Here is a 22796-nt window from a genome sequence, read left to right as displayed (position 1 = left end):
TGGCTCCTGCAGGTTCCCAGCAATGCTCTGACAAAGCTCCTGCTCACAGCTACCCTGGAGCATTTATGACCAAGGAAACAGGGTCACCTGGCACTGATATTCCTGCTGAAATGAGCTGCTTCACCTTTGATCTCCAAGCACAGCTCATTGGTGAGATGTACCTAACACATTAACTGTGCTATGCCTTCTGTATCCCCCTGGCAGGCTCCTGGAGGTGAATGCAGTGACCTGGGGCTGTTTTCTCCCTTTCTTTAGCAGCCAGAGGAGAGCAGCAGTTCTTGCAGGGACAGTTGGCCTTTTGGTGTGGCTGATTCCTGTTTTTGAAAGTCAGATTCGAGTGTCAAACAGGTAAAACAAGTGGGCTCTGAGTGCCTGCTCTGGTCTCCAAAGAAAACGCGTCCTTGGCCGCAGACCCATCTGCTCTGTGTGCTTTGGATTCAGCAGGCCTGCGTTTATTTGCGAATATTAATATCTGTGTACTGTAATGCATCTGCGAACATTCGTGCTCTGAAGGTTAAGCTGTGTTTTGTCAGCATCCCTGGTGTATGAGAGCCCGTATTGCTGGCAGGCCGGGCTGCAGGGTAATGCATTTTCCCTCTGTGCACGGCTTTGGCCAAGTCTTCAGGGGAGAACAGACATCAGATGGGGTTTGGCACATGGCAGGGCAGGACTTGTGCTCTGGCTGAGCACAGCACCCAGAAATTACAGCTGGTTTGTGCTCTGGGGCTTTGTCCCTGAGAGCAGCACCTTGTTATAGAGATTGTTTCTTTGCATGGAGTTACTGGTGTATTTTCTTTCACTGCCTGGCTTGTAAAAGAGACAAAAAACTAGGTTAGGAAATAAGACCACTTGTTGTTTTGTGAACAAAGCAGGGTTGATTCGTAGAGCTGAGGCCAGGTATATTGGGAGAGCCCGAAAATTGTGGCATTAAGTGGAGGTAAAACAGCATGAAATGAATGAGGAGCAAACAGGGCTGGCAGGGTACGGGTCTAAAACGTGAGGCTGTGGGTGCCAAGGAAGATAAGGTTTGAAACAAAGCAACTTGGAATATTTGGTCATAGGAAAAAATACTCATGGCTTAAAATACCCCTGGAAGGGCTGGACTGCTGGACAGAGCATTTCCCAACTTCTATTTTCAGCTTTTCCAGAGATTTCCTTCATTCTTGTTCCCCTGTGTGCTGCCCCAGCCCTCCCTGGGCATCCTGTATTACAGTGTATTTGCACTTTGCTTTCCCAGGTTTGCTGTGCTGATCTCAGCCTGGTTTTCCTCCTGCTTGCTTCCTGCTTTCCTCCAGCAGTGGGAATGCGTCAGGTGTGTTTTTATCGACAGGAAGGTGAGGGCTATTTGCCATTAACCACCTTATCACCAGCAGCTTCCAGACCTGAAGGAACCGAAATGGGTGTTTGTCGCTCCTGCAGAGCAAACAACCATGGGAGGGCTGTGGCAAATGGAGCCAGTGCTGTCTGTCTGAGGTCGGGGTGTATTTCTCTTTCTGGGACAAAGGCTACTTAGACATCTGGATGGCACTGGGGATTTTAGGGCAAAAACCATTATGAGTTTTGCTGTGGATGAAGAACGGCTCCTCGCTGTGCCACCAACTTAGTGCTGTGCTCAACTCATGCTCCGGTGCTTTGGGAAGCAAAGCTGCAGTGCAGAGCTTGCTTGGTGCCCTGGGAACGTGAGGCTGAACAGACCTTTACTGACCTTCGGGTGCACTGAGAAAACAAGCTTGTTTTATGGACGGTTAATTTATAGAAAGTTCCTGTTGAAATTTCCTGCAGGAGCCATAAAGCCGGAGGACAGCTGCACCCATTGCAAACCAAGGGCTGCTCCCACCTGGCCTGCATAGAACCAGCTGCAGGGAGCTGCGGGACAGAGCTGCTCCTAGGCCTGAGTCAGGGATATCTATCAGCTTTTGTATTGCATTCACTCTGGTTTACTTAAGCCTGGCTTAAGGTTTGTGTAGGTGGCAATAACAGCCCAAAACAAAGCTGTTGAGCATTTTCCCCCCCCCTTCCAGGCAATGGGAAAGCTGCATTTATTTCCTGCTGCTTTCTCCCTCCTTTTCCCCAAAGTCAGGAATAAGCAAAGCCTCGTAGACTTGCAGTTGTTTGTGCTGCTTTAGGTGTGAAGCAGGTGGGGTGTCCCAGCACACCCTGCACACAGCTCCAGCTCAGCCCCCCACAGCAGCCGGGCTGCTCTACTCTCAGCAGGAAGATATAATAATCTCTAATAATTCTGATCCTGATAGCTAATTCTGATCCAGTTTGACAGGGGTCTGGATCTTAAAGACACCGAGATCTCAGGAGAGTCCTACACTACCAGATCTGTCCTGCTGCTCAGAGCTGCTTTCTGCAGGCAGGTAGGCTCACGTTCTCCCTCCCTGCTTTGGATCCCTTTACCATTTCTTTTTCTCAGCCTCCTCTCCACATTAAAGCTAAGATGAGAAGGAAAGAAAAACTTCCAGCTCATACCCAGGGCTGAGAACCAGAACTGGGAGGTGCAGGAATCCATCCCACGAATACTTGGAAGGCAGTTTCTTGGCTCGGGACACGCTGGGGATTCGCACCCTGGCTGCCTCCCCATCCCCACCGCCTGTCCCTGCTCGTCAGCCCTCGCTGCTGGGCAGCCCTTGCCCTGCTCACATGCTGGCCTTCTTTGCTCTCCTCGCCTCTTTCTCCCAGGCTCTGGCTCACCGGGGCAGAAAACGACTTTGGGGTGAGTGGCTGGAGGGTTGGAGAGGGCCGTGGAGCTCCTGCTTCGGTTGGCTGCTGGGCTTTGAGTGGTGGTGGGATGTAGGAGTGGTGGAAGGGGAGCTCTGTGCAACTCTCACTCGGTGCTGGGTTTCTTTGCTCCAGCCCTTGGGCAGGTTTTCCCACCTGATAGAGGAAAACTCTTTGGTGTGCTCAGGGCTTGAAATATCTTTGCTTTGTTGAAGCCGGGGCCTGTTTCTCTTCCTTTAAATCTCTGCAGCAGTTGATAAGCAGCTGGTCCTTTCTCAGGGAGAAAATGCTGCAAAAAAGAAATGCCAGGAATGCGAACAGCAGGTGGGGACTGGCAGATGTACATATCAATCACCACAGACTGACAGAGGAGCTCATTCCTCAGCAGAGCCTCTGTTTGCCTCTGGCTGGCTCTGTGCGAACCCCTCTGAGCCCCTATAGCTTCCACTGGGGGTTTATAGTGGGGCAGCTCTTGGGCTCTATACAGGGGAGCAATGTGCTCTGTGCTGCCCTGGGAGAGGGACCCTTACTGCAGGGATGGGGCAGAGCCTTTGGAGCACATCGTGGGTCTCAGCAGCATTCCTAATAACTAATAACTGCACTTTGGGTTTGGGCAGTGAGGGATCTTGGTGCCACGTTGCCGAAGAAGCGGGCGGCCTCAGTGAGTTAATTGAATTTGCTGCACTGTTGCATTTTAAACCATGACTTCATTCCTCTGAGGAGTCTGGAGTTATTTCCGTGGACAAACCCCTGCTTGGAGCCGGTGGTTCTGAGGTCACCTGTGCTGAGCAGTGCAGAAGTGCATGGCAGAGGGCTGAGCAGGACCTGCGGTGCCATGTGAGTGCTTCCTCAGCTCACCCCTCGCATTAACCTGCTTTTGAGTGCCTGGCTCTTGGTTAGGGAGACATCTCTGTAGTGGCAGAGCACCTGGTCTACATGAAATAAGGGCTGAGTGCTGAGAAGCCTTTATCTGGTGATGTCTGAGCGCATTCCTCTGTGTGATGGCAGCGCATGTTACAAGCAGAGCAAAGCTGCTGTCACAAATGACATTTTGGGTGTTTTTTTCCCAGGCTCTAAGCTTTCATTCTGGCTGATGTGCTCACATTATGATGTGTTATCTGAGCGCTTCGGGTCCGCTTCGCTTCCTCTGCATGGCGATTCCTGGAAAACCCAGAATAAAACTGGTGCTGGTGGGGCTGCGATTCAACCTCCTCCGCTGTGATTGATCCCCAGGGTGTTCTGTGGGGCCCAGCAGCTCCCCATCACAGGACTTGCTCAAATCTGTCCTTGTTGGAACTGGAATAGCTCTAAGTCCTTATTCACACTATAGGTATCCGTGACCAAACCTTTACTGGAAGGGCCGTGTCTGGTGCTGGAGTCCTGGTTCACTCCAATGGCTGGCTCTGGAGCTTCCCATGCTGTGGGTCTGCCTTGTGCTCCTGTTCAAGTTTTAAGCAAAAACAGCCATTTTCAGGAGTTCAAGGCAGAAGTGCCCAAAGTTGGGAGTATTTAAGAGAACAACAAAGCTTAACTGCTGTGCTCTGAGCTATTGTCAGTGTCCAAGGGCTGCGCTCCAGGCAGAAATGCCCTGATCTTATCACCTGGCAGGCACCAGAATGGCTCTGCAGGCCTCACCTGCTCAGAGATGCTATCCACAAAGGGCTGGGTTGGATGGGGCAGGGCGGGGACACCTGGGGGCTTTGGAGGGGGCAGCCCCGTCCCCTCAGTGCTGCCTTGTGCACGGCCATGGCTGGGTGAGGAGCTCCTCTATCCCATGGAGAGAGAAGTCCAGAGGAGGTGCAGAATGAGGGGCACGCTGTGCTTGCAGTGACCAGCTCATGTGCAGCCTGAGCTCAGGTATTCTCACTTTTAACTCATGTTTTGCAGCTTATGCTACCCACAGCAGCATCCTGCCTTGCTGGGAGCATTAGGGGCAGGTGGTGTGGGGCTCAGCCTGCAGTCATAGCAGCTCATCTTGTGGTTGTCACGAGGCAATGAGGGACAGCCTGACTTCTGCTGCTATCTCTGACAATCACTCTGTGTGTGTGTGTGTGTGTGATGATTCGATTCACTAATGTGGTTTTATATGCACTTTACTGCAGTAGGTTGGAGAGGCCTTTGCATTGAACTCGTAATTATGTCCCCAAACCACACCATTCTTGGTCTTTACAGCACACCTCTCTCTGGCTGCGTGCTGTTGTACTTTTCTGCTCTGCTGTACAGGTTTGTGTTAAGCAGGGATTGCCTGGGGACTGCAGCTGCTAAGCCAGGTTTTCTCTGTTTCTAAAATGTGAGCTGCACGCTTTTCCTCCGAGCTTATTACAAAACCCAGAGAGGACTCAGGCACCAGGCCTGAATTCCTCTTAGCAGGTGGGCTGTTGAGAAGCTGGAAGCTAATCCTGGCTGCCTCGTAGTTATTTTGGATTGTTTTGATAATGAAGTTTACCCCCCCCAGGTGAAGACATGAAGCTGTGGCCAGGCTCTGGACCTTGGTCCTTCTGTACAAGCAGTAAGACAGAACTGTAGCTGTGGCAGAGTGTGGCCCTGCAGGGCTGCCAGGTCTCCTGGGACCCTACAGCTCCTCCCCAAACCTGCAGCCCTTTAGCAACCGCCAGCCAAGGAAGTGCCATATAACCACTGAACTAAGATAACAGTAAGCAAATAGAAGCTTTGGTGCAGGTAATTGGGTACCTAATTGCTGCATTTGCCACCTGGGGACTGGAATTGCTCTCTGCTCTGGAAGCTGAATGGGCCATACTGTGATAAGCAGTTTAATTGTTTCCCTGCATCTGCTGCAGCATTATAAAACCGAGGCAAGCTGCACACACCTTCAGAGCTTAACAGCCTTGCTGCAACTCCGAGCCTGTGTTTTCTTGTGGCTCTTGAGCATCCCTCTTCATGCAGCCCTTCTGTTCTCCACATTATCTTTGCTTAGGCTGCGTGTTAGCATTGAGACATTGAGTTCTTCTGCAAAGTTGTTCAGATCTATGCAGTTATTAGCTGTAAGGTGGGTGTGCAAGCAGCAAGGAGGGCCTGCTGGGAATGGGACGCCCTCTCCAGCCAATTGTTGGGGTCTGGGCATCATCAAGGAGGAGTAAATGGGTGCTGAGCAGAAATCACACCCAGGCTGACTTGAGGGGTGGTGTTTAGAATGAAAGGTGTGGGGTGTTAGGGGCTCAGGGTGCTTGAGGCTGTGAAATGGGGCTGCCCTCCTTCCCGGGGGCACTGCTGGGTGCCTGTGCTGCGGGAGCTGAGAGCAGGACATGGGGGCACTGCTTTGGGGTGAGCCAAGGGAGATGGTGCTGGGTGGGGACAGGCACGAGCTGGTACAGAACCTGGCTGAGCACTGGTGTAGTTTTCCTTGTTGCCTCAGAATAGCATTCAGCTCTGTTTTCCTGGGGCAAACATTGGTGCTTTAATGACTTTGCCCCCATTCCTGGGATTCCTGCAGTCTGAGCAGGTGTGTTACCTGTGCTTTGCTTCTTTGCTTTGCCCTGGGAGAGACATCAGCTCAGGGTCTGTCCCATCTTCTGACTCTAGTGTTTCCTTCCAACATTTCCCTCCTCCTTTACTCTGTCTGGGTGTGAAGAAGGAGCTCTTTGCTCCTGGGGTTTGGGCACTGGCAGCAGCAGGAGGTGTTAGTGCTGGACATGCAGCTAAGAACAGATGCCCAAATCCCAACTCTGCTCCTTCCAGTGGAGTTTGTGGCCTCGTTATTATTGGGTTTGGCACTCAGCTCTGCAATGCCAGAGCAGGGTGTGGAGGAAGGCTGGAGCTTTCTGTGTGCTTCAGGCCCTCCCCAGGCTCAGACTGACCTTGTAGCAGGGCTGCAGCCATGAAAGCCCCACACAGAACCAAACAGGTTGGCTTTGAATTGCCTTGTGCCATAGGAAGCAGCTGGACACCCCCTGAGCCACGTCCCTGCTTTTCCGTGGCTCTTGGACTGCTGGCATGGCTGGGGGTTGTGGTGAGGAGCAGGGAGTTCTAACCAGGCAGTCAAAGCCTTCACCCTCTGCTCTCTAAGAGGAAAATACTGCTCTGCACTGATTGCTCAGTGGTAATTGTGTTCAGAGGAAGAGCTGTGACAGTTCCAGTCCCTGAGCAATAAAGGCAGAGCAGCTCCATGGCGCTGCATCTTCATGCTTGGGGCTGCAGGGTGGGGTGCAGGAGCTGATGGAACAGCAGGATGCTTACAAACAATGTGCTGGCCCTTAGCTACGCAGCCACTGAGGACATCAATGATGCTGCCTATGTAAGTGGAGTGCTGGAAACTGGCTCGCCTCACTCCCTTGTCTGCCTCCCATCTGCTCTTATGCCTCGTGTCCCATTGGTAGCAGCAGTCGGGCTCCTGGTGTGGGGGAAGGCCTTGGGCCCATCCCTTCAGTCCTGCCTGGTACTCAGGTGGGAAATGGATGCTTAAAGACCCTCTTGAAATACTTCCCTATCTGAGGAATCCCTTGGAATACTCAGAAGGTGATGATAAACGGTTGGAATGCGGCTGCCTCTGCATAAAACCATCCAGCAAAACAACATTTGGATGAATGCAAAACCTCATTAAGATTCTCCCTTTTCAGTGTGGTTTGGTGCCTGCAGGCCTGGGGTTGTTTGCTCCTCATGCTGGGATACACAGCGTGCTGCCGGCTGCCCCTTGATGCCACCAGCACAGCTGAGGTTTGCCTGTTTGCAGCCATGTCCTAGTGCAATGCTCAATGCACAGGGCTGTTCTGGTGATAATTAGGCAATACTTTGCTGTATGGCTGCATGTGCCAGGATCTCAGCATCCAAGCACTGCAGGAGCTGTCAGAGCTTCAGCCTCCTTATTCTCATGGTTTGGAAGCACAGTTCTGAAGGAACTCAGGGGTCTGCCCTGCCATCAGGCTCTCCCCCACCTCACTGACAGCTCCTGTTTGCTAATTTGACAGACAAGGCTTCGTGCCTTTTATTTTAGCAAACACAAAACAGGTGGCCGGGATGATGGGCGAGTTTCCTTGGCTAAATGGATGCTCCCAGGCTGACCTCTGCTCTGTGTGGCTTCCAGCACACGGGGTGGTCAGGGGGCTGAGCTGGGAGAAGCTGCAGTGAGATTTCCTGCTTTGCTGGCCATGAGAATGTATCCCTTGGGGTCGATCTCCTTTCTGTGTGGGATCCTTAGTGCTTTACCAGGACAAGATGTCCAGTGGAAGCGTCCTCTCTGATGAGGATATTCATTGCTTCTCTTCCGTGTGGGCTCCCTGAAGCCTCTTGAGGGGGTTTGTTCAGCCTTTAATTCAATTAAGAAGTCAGGCAAGAGTTGCAAATCTGGTTGGTCCCGTTTGTTTCAGTGCTCGTAGCTGCATCCAAAGCGAACACCTGCACAGCACAGCGGGGCAGCACAGGGAGGAAGGATTTCTGTGGCTTTCAGCTGAGATTGCTGGGGGCTGGGGAAGGATTTTGTCCCATGTAGAGCATGAGATGGGGGAAGGACTCCAGCCCATCAGTGGCAGGATGGAGGTGGGCAGTGCACAGATCTGCATTCCTCATTGCAGTGACTTCTAAGGTCATTAGCTGGTTTGAATTGGACTCAGGCAACTGGTGGATGGTGAGTAACAGACACTGGGACGGGATGGTTCCTGCTGGAACACTCTGGTAAAGCTGCTGCCTTCATCTCAGCATTATCTCGCTGAATTTGCTCCAAGCTATGGAATGCTGTCTTTACAAAAGAGAATTTGGGAGGACAAATACCTGTTTTATCTCGGTGCCCTGAGTTCTGTTTCTTCACTGCATCTTGGAATCTGATAAAGCATTCATATGCATGGATGCATACATGCCTGTCGTGTTTGTATTCAGAATATGCATTTCTATAGCTCTGGTGGTAAAAAGCTCTTAAAACCAAAGAAGTCGAGGCTAACTTGTTTAATTGTTTAATTCCCTGTGACTTTCAGGACTAGCTTTAGCTTAGGTTCTGTTAAACACAGAATGTCTGAGGATGTTTATGCTCTCTAGCTCTGTTTTAGGTGAAATCAGGAGTTGTGTTCCTCAGGGGCTGGCTTTGCGGTGGCAAATCAAGTGAAGTCAAAGCCAGGTTAAACTGAATGCCCTTAAGAACAAGCAGACCTTTGCTCCTCCCCGCTGCAGCTGTATATTTAGCCTATATGCCCTTTCCAATTACAGCCAGGAGAAGACACCCGAGGAGGAATGCAAGTCATACCCGCCCGGAGTGCTGCCCTGGGATCCATCACAGAGTGCTTCTCGAGCCAGAAGCAGTGCCTTGGTAACTTCTCTCCTTAAAGCTGACCTGTCCCTCCCTCCTCCTTGGGATTTAACATTTATCACATTCACAGCCTCCTTCTGTACAGGGCTGAGCTTGGAGCATGCCTTGCTCCTGGTGCATCCATCAGCAGCCTCTGCTCCCAGCCCCTGGTGCCTCTGTACCTGTAGCGCTCTGCCCTCTTTTCCCCAGGGCAGTGCAGTTGTTTCTCATGCAGGGTCTGTCCTGTATCCACATAATCCCTTCTGGTCCTTCTTTGGAGGCTGTAGGCGGTGTCTGACGTGAGGACAGCTCAGTGAAGCAGTCTTCAGCTGTTATTCTGAGCCACCTCCATGGATTTCTCCTGATCTTCCTGTGTGCTTCCAGGACCGTGGTAGTTCTGGCTGCGATGTTCCTAATGCAGGGAAAAAATGGTCTCTGAGGCATCCTAAATATTTGGGCAGATGATATCTGAGTTTCCTTTTAACTGAGCACACTTGAAGATATGATCTGGGTTGTATGGAAGAGCAAAGTGGGAGGAAGGGACAGATTGTGGTTGCTGAAGCTCTCATCAAAGAGAGAAGTCCCACCCTGCCAAAATCACTGCTGGGGTAACTTGTGCAGGTCTGGCACAGAGATGGGTGGTGTGGATTCTCCTGAGCTCCAGGGCATCGCAGTGGCACATGCTAAGCATGGGTTTTGAGGGACCTGCAAGCAGGATCTAACAGCTGGGGGGCATCCACCTGGTCTTCTAGCAGAGTCAGGTTGGCAAGCGCCTGGTTCCTTCTTGGTACAGAGCTCTAGCTTGCAAAGAGAAGGTCCTGATGAGTAGCAGGAAAGCTTCCCCTGAGCTATTGAGTAGGTTAAATATCTGGGTGCTTACTCTAGCAGAATAAAAACCACTTTGAGGTGTCGATTGCTGTGACCACTTCCCCTGCAAGCTCCATGGAGCGGCTCTTGGTACGCGTGACCTGAGGCAGCTAGTGACAGTTTGCAGCTCCCATCGGCAGAAATGCTGCTCGTCTCCCTGCCCAGCACAGCTGAGTTTTGTTGCTTTTTCCCCTAGATTCTTGCTCAGTGTCAGGGTTTCCTGTTGCTGACAACAGCTGTGCTGGAGATGAACGGAACCTGCTACTTCACATTTGGTCTATGGTTACAGGCGTGCAGGACAGCTGGCACTTCAGCGTTAAATCACAACTGCAGGGGTGAGCTTGTCTTTCAGAGAGGCATCCCATCCCATGCACGTCCTCCTGCACGTGTCTGCTCAGGGTGTCCTCGGTGGGGGCTGCGTGGAGGGAGAGCGTCCATCCCCAGCTTTGTCCTTTTGCTTGTGCCAGCTGCGTGACAAATGTCCCTGAGCAACTGTCCTCCTGCACGTCCCTCCTGTAACTCACCCGGGCAATGCAGAGGCTGGAGCTGCTGAGTGCCTGGGTCACTGCAGAGCACACAGGTGGATGGAGGGTGGGAGAAACCACCCACCCCCCCAGCTCCCACAGCCATGCATGGAGCAGCAGTCGGCACCAGGGTGCATGCAGCACTGTGCCCCTGTCTGCACCCAGCCCTCGCACTGCATTGCATCATTCCTCCTCGCTGCCTCGACACGCAGCCACTGATGGGACTTGCCTGGAGATGCTCCTGTGGGAACACGCACAAGAGCCGTGCACATACAATAGATGTGCTTTGAGAAGTTGCACCAGCCCATTGCATTCTGCTCTGAGTTGGCTTCGTTAGGGAGAGGCTGTTCAGTGCTGTCTTTATGGGGACAGTAATAAATAAGCAGCTCAGGTAAGTGGGATTCCTCCTTGCTCTCCTTAATTCCTTCTTATCTGGAGCATGGCATAGGAAGGCAGCTACCCAGGCTTTCAGCGTGCAGGGTTCAGAGGCATTAACGTGCTGGCAGTGATTAATTACAGCAGCCCACTGATGTGACCATACTTGAGCAATTGGATTAGGTGCAGCTGGGCTGGGGCTCGCTTTAGCAGCTTCTTGCTGGAGCCCTGATGAAGTTGGCCACGCAGAAGCAATTCCCAGGGCAGCTGCACTCCTGCTGGGACCATGCTCCTCCTGGTCCTGCAGTGGGCACACAGCAAGGTCCCATGGCTGGCAGGAGCTGTGTTGTGCAGGTCTCGCTTCCAGCCCCGTCTTCTGGCCACTCTGTTCTGTGTTCCTCCATATGAAGCAGTGCATATCCTTAGCACATCAGCAGGGCCTTGTGGTTGCGTGGAAGAGGCAGCTCCAGCATTGCCTTGACAAGTCAGCATCATATCAGCATCACCCAGCAGGCCCGGCTGCGTGCTCTGAGATGGGGATTTGGCATCGGCAATCAGGCATCAACATTGGCACGTGTGTTGAGCACCAAAGCCAAAGCAGATGTTGATCCCAGCTTTGATGTTTAATCCAACGTTTTGGAGGTTCAAAGTGGAGACCCGAAAGAGCTCTTACAGAAGCAGGAGGATAAAGAGAAACTCGGTGCTTTCATAAGATCAGACAGAGCAAAACATCCTGAAATTCAGGACTAACTTGAACCTTTGTGGTGGTTCTGCCAAGCAGGGCAGCGCGGATCCTGCTGGAGGAGGGAGCTCATGGATGAGGATCTATAGGTGCTATGGGTGCAGGCTCTATGGAGGCTGAGGGCCTCTTTCTGCCTCTTTCTGCCTCCTTATAGCCCTGTGCAGAGTGACAGTGTCTTGGTTTCTCACTGTGGCAGTCAGTGGCCTCACCAGGACCTCCTGCAGAGCCTTGTTCTCTCTCCAGAGCTTTCAGAACAAGATGTGCAGAGCACGCTGGAAGTTCTGTGGATACCTGCTGTGGTAGTTCTCTTGTTGGGGTGACTCCAGGCTCATCCAACTTCACCACGTCCATCCAGGTGCTTATTCAGAGCTGCTGCTTTCAGCCCGGGAAATAAAGGGTTTGTTAAAGGTGCCTGAGCACTTGGATCCAAGGTAGCCCAGCCCTAAGTGCTCTCTGTGGCCTCACATGCATAGCTTAGGTCTGATCCTAGAGTGCATGTTGCTGGCTCCAAAGTTGGGTATGAACACTGGCTAATCCCAAAGGCTGAAACTGAGAGCAAGCCTGGTTTGAGAAGCCATGCTATGGGATGCAGGAGCGGAAGCATCTGTCGTGCACTGAGTATCAGAGGTTTCTAGGGGCCTTCATACTGGCTGGGGATTGCATTTAATTTGCTGATGAGTTTCTTTTCTTCCCTCAGGTTGCCAGGACCCTTAGGATGAGGCTGCTGTGAGGAGTGGCAGATCCCCTGCCCGCACTGCTGTGCCTGCACACCCCACGTCCCCCCTCCTGCTGGAGCGCCGTCCGAGAGCCGCCGGGCACAATGACTGTTGGATGTGTCCTGCAGCCCCCGTTCCTGGGGAGGACTTTGCTCCCAGTGCTGTTGCTTGCAGCCTCAGCTCGCTGCCACTGGCCCAGCGAGCCAGGAGAAGTGGTGCGGGACTGGGAAAACCAGCTGGAGGCCTCCATGCACTCCGTGCTCTCGGACCTCCGAGAGACTGTGCCGGCTGTGGTGGGGATACCAGACAGCTCCGCCGTGGTGGGACGCTTCTTCAGAGTCTCCATCCCCACAGATTTAATTGCTTCCAATGGAGAAGTAGTCCAGGTGAGAAATGTCATTCCTTGGGACTCATTTTCAGTTGTTTGTGGGGTTACCATGAGATCGGGTGGCTTTGTAGGGCTGGGAAAGAAGGATATACACCTTCCTCACCTCCTTGCAAAGTTTCTTTACGGTAAGGCATAAGAGACACGTCTTCTCCCCTGAGATGAGGTTTGTTGGCTGCACTTGAGCTGTAAGGCACACAGCCTGTGTTACTATGGGCATGTTCATGGGGAGATGCAGCCTCAGGGCTGGGGCAGCCGTGGATTGCCTGAGACTGCTGCTGTGACACTCGGGGAGCTGCTTCACTATGGTAACAAAATATTGTCGGACAAACAGGCTGTGTTCTGAGAGCACGGCTCTGCTCTGTGTTTGACGTAGTCTTTCCTGACCTTGTCCCTAAGTTCTCTTGGGAAGATGAGAACCTTTCTTTTTGTCTGACCTACTGGCACTGCAGACACCCAAAAACTGAGCTTTGTAAGCAGTCCTGGGGGCAAGGAGGCGTTGGGACAGCCTGGAGGAGGACAGACATGCTGCCAAACACAAACTTGTTCAGATCTTGTCCTTTTCTGGAATGGTGCTGGGAAGTTGTCTCAGCGTCTGCTGGGGATGTAGAGCAAGTTGGGAGGCAGCCTGACATCTCAGCCCCTCCCTGCAGGCAGGTTTGTTGTAGCTGTGCATGCTGTTGTGCAATTACCTCAATCCAGATTCAGGATCTCCCCGTCTCCAGCAGCAGCTCCGGGACTGCAGCGTGCTGATGGCAGGTAGAACATCTGAGGAATGCATCTGTTATTGACAGGCTGTCTGTCAGATGGGGGAGAGAGGTGTGGTGGGTGAGCCCTGGGGTTAGCTGGAGATGGGGCGAGCTGGTTTCAGAGCAAGGGCTGTGATGCTTAATTAACCTGATGGAGAGTGGTGGTGGCTGCCGTGCTTGAACCACTGCCAGGTGGGGGTTTGTTAGCACAGCACACTTACACCAGGGTACCAGGCTGCAGCTTTGGAGGGAGCAGACTCTTCAGTGTGGATCTTTGTGAGCAGGGGAGTTGTTCAGGGCTGCAGTGCCCATGAGCTGCTGCCAGCACCGCGGGAGCTTTATCTTTCACTGTGAGTTCACTTGAGGAAGCTGTTAAGATCTTGTGTTACAGAAACGATGGCTTTGATTTGGAGTTTTGTTGCAGAGCGGCTTGTTTTGGTGTCGTCTAATGGCTACTTTGATGGCAAAAAGACATTCTCAGTGCTTGCTCAACACCACAGCTCCCTCGCTCTCCTCTTCCTGGCACATCAGTCATCCTTGATAGCTGTTGGGTGGCTCTGTGATAAGTTATTTCAGCCCCATCTAATAGCTTCAAACAGTGCTTCTGCCACTGGTGTCAAGGCGTGTTTGCTGATGGCAACAGATGCTTGGAGAGCAGCAAAAGGAGCTGCTGGAATGGGGCTGGAGGAGCAGTTGCTGACTGTGACGTAGATACATGGTTTGTCCTACATGGGTTTGCCTGAGTGCACATTGCATCTGTTCACCTTGAAATTGATGTTAAGAGTGAGGCAGGCTCTGTGGCAGTGCTCCTGGCCTCGCTTAGCAGCGCATCTGGAAGGGCTCTCCCTTGCAACGAGAGCTGCGTTGGCTGCTGAGCGAGGCCAGCCTTCCCAGTGGGGATTTGGTTCCTGGCTGGTGAGAAGTGCGTAGGCAATCCTGGAGTGCTGGGGTGCTTTCAGGGCAAGCTGCTCTGCTCTTTTTCTCAGGCTGCCTCAGCCAGAGCAGCGATAACATGGTGCATCTGGGGTACTTGAACCCTAATGAGAGAGAGTAAGGACACCCTTTAGAGATGTAGCAGTGGATGAGCGCTTACAAAGAGATGTGCATGCCTACGTTCAGTCCCTTTAAATTTCTAAGCTGGATATCCTCTCATATTATGCTCCATTTCTAGGCAGTTCCCACCCATGATTTGTAGGCTCAGTCAGCACTGTGGTGGGGAGCCCCTTGAAGCTGCCTCTCGGCTCCTCTCCCTGCTTGTTAGCAGATTCCAGCCGCCTGTAGACAAAGTAGTTTTCTCTGCGTACTTGGTTGTGGGCTGGAAACAACGGGCAGCATTGGCAGCGCTGCGGAGGAGTGGCTGGCAGGCGCCTGCCCAGCTGCGTGGGCTCGCTGTGCACTCAGGTATGTGTTGCTGCCAGCAGGCACCAGTGCTTCCCTGCCACCCCCAGGCAGCTTCAGAGCAGGTGAGACGTTATGGCTGAGCACAAAAGCAAGTTTATTCAGTTTATTCCACTGTGCTGGGGCAGCCCGTCAGAATGCAGAGGTGGACGTGCAGATGAAGGAGCAAACCCTGACCTGTTCATCTCTGCAGCCTCCCGGGCAGCGTGCTCAGCTGCATCCTGTTGTGGGGGAACTCATTGCACCCAGGATAAAAACAGTTGGATTTCCTGCTCTTACTGCTTCCATTTGAAGACTGTTCCAGAATTGGGCTGTTCTGATTAAAAATGCAACTTCTAGCCTAAATTTAGAGATGGCTAGAAATATTTGTGCTGCCCTTTAGCCTGAATCTCTCTTCCACCTTCATAATATTTACTTCCTTTATGTATTTATAAGTGACAGGCATGTTCTCCTGCCTTGATTTGATTAGATTAAACAAGCCAATCTCTTTAGTCTTTCCCCATAAAATAAGCTTTCTTTTCCTCTCCTCATTTTGCAGCTGCCTTCTGCACCTCTTCCAGCTTGGGTTTATTTTTCTTGTGGGTGCCTGACCTGAGCTATCCAAAATACTGCAGGCAAAATGTTACTGGAGCCTTGTATAAAACTTGCTTTTCACTGCTATAAATACCCCATCCCACAATTGTGTGCTTTTCCATGTCTGCCTTTGGTTCAAACCCTGTATGATCAGCTGCAGCACCCTGTAGTCTTTCTGCTTCCAGTTCATGAGATCCCAGAAGAGCACATTGGCCAAGGTGAGTGGTCTGGGATTTGGTGTTACTGTTCTTGTTCTCAGTGAGGTCTGGGAGTGCTGCCTTTACGGCTGTCCCACTGTCCCTGCATGAAAATCTACACCTCCCATGGCTTCCTGAGGGACAGCAGATAATGAAGGCGAGGGCAGCAGCACTAACACTTAAAGCATTTGGGTCTTTTGTGGCTTTTACAGCAAGTGCAGCTCTCTGCTCAGCGTGGCAGAGCTGATGCCCCCACTCACGTCAGGAAAGCCAATGCCGAATTAAACCCAGACAAAGGACAGCATTGATGTGATTTACCCCTGTCCTGGCTCCAAGAAGCTGATCTGGCTGCTGGGGAAGCTGTTGCAGAAAGCATCTGACGTCTGTAGGAGAAGCTTCCTAGTGCCAAACTGAACCAGAGGCAGCGTTTCTCCGGTCTGGTTGCAGGAAATAGGAGACATCTGGGCTTCCAGTGCCTCTCCAGGAACCAGGCAGTGCCCCCAGGTCTGAATGTGGCTTGTAGTTGCAAGGCATGCAGCTCAGACACAACTGTTAGGTCGTTTTGTTGAACTTGTGCTGTTCGTAGCAGCCCTCAGGTGCCTTGTTTTACAATCAGAACCCATAGGGTTGGGGTGCAGGAGTCCTGGCATTAGGATCGGCCATCGGGACCATGCCTCGATGTCAGCACCAGCCCCATAGCAGCGGGCTGAGCAAAGGGTGCTGGGCACAGTGAGCTGTATGGAAGGGAAACACTGCAGCAGCTCCACCTCGTCCCCAGTTTCCTTAGACCTTGACTAACTGACGGATGAAGCAACAGCAGCAGCTATTTACGGGGGCTGTGCTGGGATAGAGGCGATGTCTGGAGCAGGTCCAGGCAAAGGGCTCCTTGGGCAGGGCACTGCCTGAGCGCGATGCCGCAATGGGAGCGATAAGGGGAGCTGATAAGGCTGCTGTTGGGGGGGCTGAGGGGCTGCTTATCTCCTTCCTGCAGCAAAACAGTCGGGGAGTTTGGCATTTTCAGTGCGTGCTTAGTAACAAGCTCTGAATTTGGAGGAGTGGAAAATGTGACTCAATCTAATTATAAACCAGCTCTTCAGACGGGCTGGGAAGTTCCTTGTTTTGTCCTGCTCAGCCGGGCCGCTGCCCTGAGCATCCGGGGAGACCAAAGCAAGATGGGAAGCAGCAGCACCCTGTGCACAGCCTCTCCCTGGTGCCAGGTTCCATCATGTGCTGGTGGCAGGAGGAAAGTGCAGGGCTGGCAGCAGCAGCCCTCGGTGCTCGGCATCTCCGCCCTGTGGTATTTGCACTTCCCTTTGGCCTTTAGCTTACAGAAAGTCGCTCTGAGGGAAGAGCCCGCCCTGAGCTGCATTTTGGGGCCACGTGAGGCTTTTCCTCACCCCCAGCCATGCCATAGGGCAGCGCGTGGGCTGTGCCGTGACAAAGCAGCTGCACAAACCCTTCTGAGGCGGCTGCGGGCCCCATGAAAGGAGGGTTTCTTGGGACTCTCCGAGTTCTGCCGTGACCTCCAGTGAAGCGGCCGCTGTGTTCCCTCGCCCAGGCCTGGCAGGACTCTGAATGGTGCCCTTATAGTGGGAGCGCGGGCACAGCAGGGAATGGCATGAGCTGGGGGTGGCCGCCCGGCACGGGGCCAGCGGGTGGTGCTGGGGGAGCAGAGCGGGGTGGCTGCATCTGTGCAATGTGGCACCCACCTCCCTCCCAGCCTCCAGGAGCAGGTGGGGAGGCTCAGGCCGTGCCCTGTGCTGCAGTCCTGCATGGCACTGGGGCTCAGCCCACATGCATCTGCTGCCACAGGCATGGGTATGGCAAGAAGAGGCAGCAAAGAGCTGCAGGAGAGCAGCCCACAGCCCAGCAGCTGTCTGAGACTTCATAGGAGAGGGCATGGGAAGTGGGAACATGGAGTCCTCAGTCCTGGTTCTCGCAGGTCTCACAGCACAGGGCTGAGGGGTCTCCCCGCTGCCCCCAACATTCACCTCCACCCAGCAGGGCTGTGTCCTGGCACCGCGGCCGTCCTGGCACGGGATCACTGCCTGCTTTCTACAGGATTCCATGGGAGGAGGAGGACTGAATACTTGGAGGATTAGAGGGGACTTTTGTAGGCAAGAATGCAGGTTTTTTCTGCCTGAATTCCCTCGGAGGCAGCAGCTCTACTCACAGCTTGTTTGCTTGTCTTTGTCTCGTTGGCTACAGGGCTCTGAGCTCCAAGTTTGAAAAACAAATCAAATGGAGCTATCTTCATTTATGAGCTGCCTGCCTGTTCCTGGCTGGCCTAAAAATAACAGCAGTGCATGTGTGTGCTGGGAGCGGGGTCTCGGAGCCAGCCAGACCCCTGCGAGGATTTAAAATTACTCATTTTGTGATGGTCTTCAGCACGCTGCCAGGCTGCTGTAACCTTTAGCCGATAAGCGTTGGTTTACAATTATCTCAGCTATAGGAAAAACAAAGGCAGCCCTCTTTTCTTGAGCAACAGAAGAGTTGTTTTGAAAGCAGAACCCTGCGGGAAATTATGGGGCTTAAGGCTGATATTTATGGTGTGCGTTGAAAGCTGGGAAGCCGTACATGAAAGCAAGAGATCCCGAATCATTAACTATGTGCAGCCTTGGCAAATACGGTCGGAAGCAATATTGGAAGGAAACGCTGATAGAACAGAGTGTGGGGCTCTGCTCACGTGCAGCACAGTTCCCTAACAGCAGTGACGTGACCAGGATGGACCCACATGGAGGGCTCTGCTGGAGCCTAACACGAGTCCTTAAGGGAGCAGCAGAAGCCCTGGATCACAGGGAAGCTCAGCAACATGTGACCCTGTAATTAGGGGCTCACAGAGCACATGGGTGGGGGAGGCTTGTCCCACATACAGCCTGAAATTACACATCCTGCTTGCATCTAACCACTCGCTATTAAAGTCTGTGTGAGTCTCAGCAGCGCTGTGGCCACATCCCCATGTGTGTTTGCTCCTCACCTCCCCACAGGTGTATTGGTGGCAGCCCCCCACCAAGGGGCTCAGCTGAAGAGCTGATGCCCCCTGGAGCTGCCAGAGTCACAGCAGCTCCTGTCCCTGCTGTGGTGGGGAGGAGAGTGCCAGCACTGCCAGAGCAAAGGGGTGAACAGGAGAACTGGATGGGAGGGCATCAGATCTTGGGCCCTGGGCTTAGGTGGTCTACATGGATATGGAAGGTCCATGGGACTGCTTTCTACCTCCAGTGCAAGCAGGAATCTTTATTCTCTGCTCTCTGACACTGTGGCTTGGGCGTTAACTAAAAGATGTGCTAACAGCTTTAAACTCTGCTCCACAAACCATTCCATGCCTCATGACACGCTCTCTGGCCTGCCCAGGCTGGCAGAGTGGGGCTGATTCCTGCAGCCCTCCACTGCTCTGGCACAAAGTGTCCTCATGCTGCTCCCAGCAGGCTTCCAGCCCCTGTGCTCTCCTTGCAGACAGCCTCCTCTTGTTCTCCTTACCCTTTTGAAGTAGCAGCTTTGTTCTTAGCAGATGAAAGGCAGAAAAGTAGCCAGTGGAGAAGGATCTGCTTGTTGTGCAGCTCTGTGAGCCTCTCCATGGGGCTCTTGGGCACCCAGGCTTTCAGAGCAGGGCCCTGTGAGGCTGCTTGCCCTGTGGGATTTGTGGAGCTGGTGCTGCTGCTGAGGGGAGTGGGCTGCTCTCTGTATGGGCACTGAGGCCAGGAAACTGGATCAGGGCCCCCGAGGGCTGACCGGTGCTTGCTGAGAAAGAGGGAGCTGTGATCCTGCATTGCATTCTGCCCATCTGCATCTCGAGCCCTATATAAAAAGCATTGCAGTGACCTAAAAGCCGTGGGTAAACATTGTGCTGGAGTCCTGAGGTGTCTGTGGTCTGCAGCTGTTATTTCTTGTCTGTGAAAGCAAGTTACTGTATGAAAGTGAAATCCTGCAGGCCGGCGACCTTTGCAGTGCTTGATGAGATCCTGTGGTCCTTCAGGTCCTGGGGACCGGTGCACCCCGCAGAGCCTGTCCTTGTCACCGTGCTGAGGGGTGACACCGGCTGCCCCGCTCCCACCAGGCTGTTCCTTCCCCAGTTGTTACCCTTCAGGTTTTTTTTCTTCTCAAGCCTTTTAATTAAACGTTATTGCCGGTATAGTCCGTCCTGCTGCCTTACTTCTAAAAGTGCCTTCTTCTGTCTCTTCTTTGGCAGGTCTCCGAAGCCGGGAAGGAGTCCTTGCCTTCGTGGTTACACTGGAATGCGGAGAGCAGCTCCCTGGAAGGGCTGCCCCTGGACACGGACAAGGGCGTCCACTACATCTCGGTTACCACGCTGCAGCCCTTCCCCAACGGCAGCTACGTGCCACAGGCCGCCAACGTCTTCTCCGTAGAGGTGCACCAGGAAGACCACAGCGAGCCGCAGTCGGTGCGAGCGGCAGCCCAGGACGTGGGTGATGCCGTGCCGTTCGTGTGTGGTGCAGAGGAGCCGGTCACCATCCTGACCGTCATTCTGGATGCCGATTTGACAAAAATGACACCAAAGCAGAGGATTGAACTTCTAAACAGAATGAGGAGCTTCTCAGAAGTGGAGCTTCACAACATGAAGTTGGTTCCTGTTGTAAATAACAGACTCTTTGACATGTCGGCCTTCATGGCTGGGCCGGGAAACGCAAAGAAGGTGGTGGAAAACGGGGCCTTACTCTCGTGGAAACTGGGCTGTTCTTTGAGCCAAAACAGCGTCCCCAACATCAGCAAGGTCGAGGCCCCGGCGAAAGAAGGGACTATGTCTGCCCGCCTTGGCTACCCTGTAGTTGGCTGGCACATCGCTAACAAGAAACCTCACCTCCCAAAAAGGATGCGGCGGCAGATCAACGCCACCCCCACGCCTCTGACCGCCATTGGGCCTCCCACCACTGCCGCTCAAGAGCCGCCCACGAGGATCGTCCCCACCCCAACGTCACCCGCCATCGCTCCCCCCACGGAGACGACAGCCCCTCCGGTCAGGGAGCCCATCCCGCTGCCGAGGAAGCCTACGGTCACCATCAGAACGAGGGGCCCCATCGTGCAGACGCCCACGCTCGGGCCGATCCAGCCAACCAGGCTGGTGGAAGGCACTGGGACGGTCTCCGTGCCGATTCGCCCCACAATGCCCGGCTACGTGGAGCCCACCGCGGTGATCACGCCACCCACCACCACCACCAAGAAGCCCAGAGTCTCCACTCTGAAGCCCGCCACGCCGTCCACCACAGACTCCTCCACAGCGACGACGCGCAGACCTACCCGGCGGCCCAAAACACCCCGTCCCACAAAGCCCCCCAGCACCACCCGCTCCCCCATCTCCAAGCTGACCACCGCCTCGCCACCCACCCGCGTGCGCACCACAGCCAGCGGCATCCCCCGGCCCTGGGAGCCTAACGAGCCGCCCAAGCTGACGAACCACATCGACAGGGTGGACGCGTGGGAGGGGACCTACTTTGAGGTGAAAATACCCTCAGATACTTTCTACGATAAGGAAGACACCACCACCGACAAGCTGCAGCTGACCTTGAAGCTGAAGGAGCAGCAGATGATAGAGGAGAATTCGTGGGTCCAGTTCAACAGTACCAGCCAGCTGATGTACGGCATGCCGGACCGCAGCCACGTGGGCAAACATGAGTACTTCATGTACGCCACCGACAAAGGGGGGCTGTTTGCCGTGGACGCCTTTGAAATCCACGTCCACAAACGCCCCCATGGGGACAAATCCCCGGTGAAGTTCAAGGCCAGGCTGGAAGGAGACCACAACGCGGTGGCGAATGACATCCATAAGAAGATCATGCTGGTGAAGAAGCTGGCCCTGGCGTTCGGCGATAGGAACAGCAGCACCATCACGGTGCAGGACATCACCAAGGGCTCCATCGTGGTGGAATGGACCAACAACACGCTGCCTCTGGAGCCCTGCCCCCGCGAGCAGATCCGGACTTTGAGCAGAAAGATTGCAGATGACTCTGGGGGGCCAAGCCCGGCTTTCTCCAACATCTTGCAGCCAGAGTTCAAACCTCTCAACGTGTCGGTCGTGGGCTCGGGCAGCTGCAGACACATCCAGTTTGTCCCCGTCACCAAGGACGGCAGGGTGATCTCGGAGGCAACGCCAACGTTGGCGGCTGGGAAGGACCCTGAGAAGAGCAGTGAAGACGACGTGTACCTCCACACCGTCATCCCCGCCGTGGTGGTGGCCGCCATCCTGCTGGTGGCCGGCATCATCGCCATGATCTGCTACCGCAAGAAGAGGAAAGGGAAGCTGACCATCGAAGACCAGGCCACCTTCATTAAGAAGGGCGTGCCCATCATCTTCGCCGACGAGCTGGACGACTCCAAGCCCCCGCCGTCCTCCAGCATGCCCCTCATCCTGCAGGAGGAGAAAGCCCCGCTGCCCCCCCCGGAGTACCCCAACCAGAGCATGCCCGAGACCACGCCGCTCAACCAGGACACCATCGGGGAGTACACGCCGCTGCGGGACGAGGACCCCAACGCGCCGCCCTACCAGCCACCCCCCCCTTTCACCGCTCCCATGGAGGGGAAGGGCTCCCGCCCGAAGAACATGACCCCATACCGCTCCCCGCCGCCCTATGTCCCCCCTTAACGAACGGGACGCTCTCGGTGGGGGGGATGGGGGGACACGGGGGTCTCCGGTCCCACACCGGTGCCGCCTGCAGGCCGGCCACCCCCTTGCCGGCCGGGAAGCCGCCATCCCAGCCCGCTCCCAAGCAGGGCCCCCCTCTGGCTGCGCCCACCGCGCCGGAGTGCCCATGGAACCTGGGGGACACTCGTTTTATTTTTGCCTAACAAGCTTTGGTTTTATTTTATTCATAGAGAAATTCTCAGCTCGAAACCGCCTTCCTGGCGGGGGGGGCTTCCGGGCACGGCCGGGGCCGGCACGGAGGGCAGGGAGGAGGGGGGGGACGAGCAGGCAGCACTGGGGTGGCACTCTGGGTCTCCGCTGTTTGCCTTTAACACTAACTGTACTGTTTTTTCTATTCACGTGTGTCTAGCTACAGGACGTAACATGAAAGGTAGCCTAAAAAAAAGAATTAAATTCAAGGGACTTTCTCAAGAGTCGATGGTTTTAAGTTGTTACGTTTAATCTGCTGTTGACCTAAACTCATGTATAGTGCTGGGGGCTGGTTGGGGGGCGGGGGGCGGAATGGAAGCGCTACGCTGCTGATAAGCTCCGGGGGTGTCGCAGGTTTAGGTAGAGGGGTGAACATAGAGGACATGGCCATAGAGGACATGGCCATAGAGGACATGGCCATTGAGGACATGGCCATTGAGGACGGCCGGCCCTGGCGCTGTGTGCTGGGGGCT

The 22796-nt window shown here is 54.0% G+C and overlaps 1 protein-coding gene across 14 annotated transcripts in view; it reads left to right on the top strand.

Moving 5' to 3' along the window:
- The window catches only part of DAG1 (dystroglycan 1), a 30869-nt gene extending 8322 nt beyond the window's left edge, over positions 1-22547 (top strand). For 4 of the 14 annotated variants that reach the window (XM_015874565.3, XM_085517080.1, XM_085517081.1 and 1 more), the window contains 2 exons: positions 12159-12563; positions 19666-22547. In XM_015874565.3, the coding sequence (XP_015730051.2) occupies positions 12282-12563; positions 19666-22074 (2691 nt within the window). In that variant the 5' untranslated portion in view covers positions 12159-12281 and the 3' untranslated portion in view covers positions 22075-22547. Of the gene's footprint in view, positions 1-2267; positions 2364-2589; positions 2720-3447; positions 3562-8874; positions 8975-12158; positions 12564-19665 lie in introns of those variants that run through there. The other 10 variants (XM_085517079.1, XM_085517078.1, XM_085517077.1 and 7 more) reach the window with 6 other exon arrangements.
- Positions 22548-22796: the final 249 nt, after the last annotated feature.

The sequence above is a fragment of the Coturnix japonica genome, chromosome 15 (assembly GCF_054131305.1).
Source record: "Coturnix japonica strain WE chromosome 15, WE-NBRP24, whole genome shotgun sequence".
In the NCBI taxonomy this organism is placed as follows: Eukaryota; Metazoa; Chordata; class Aves; order Galliformes; family Phasianidae; genus Coturnix; species Coturnix japonica.
This window is presented reverse-complemented; position numbering and strand designations above follow the sequence as displayed.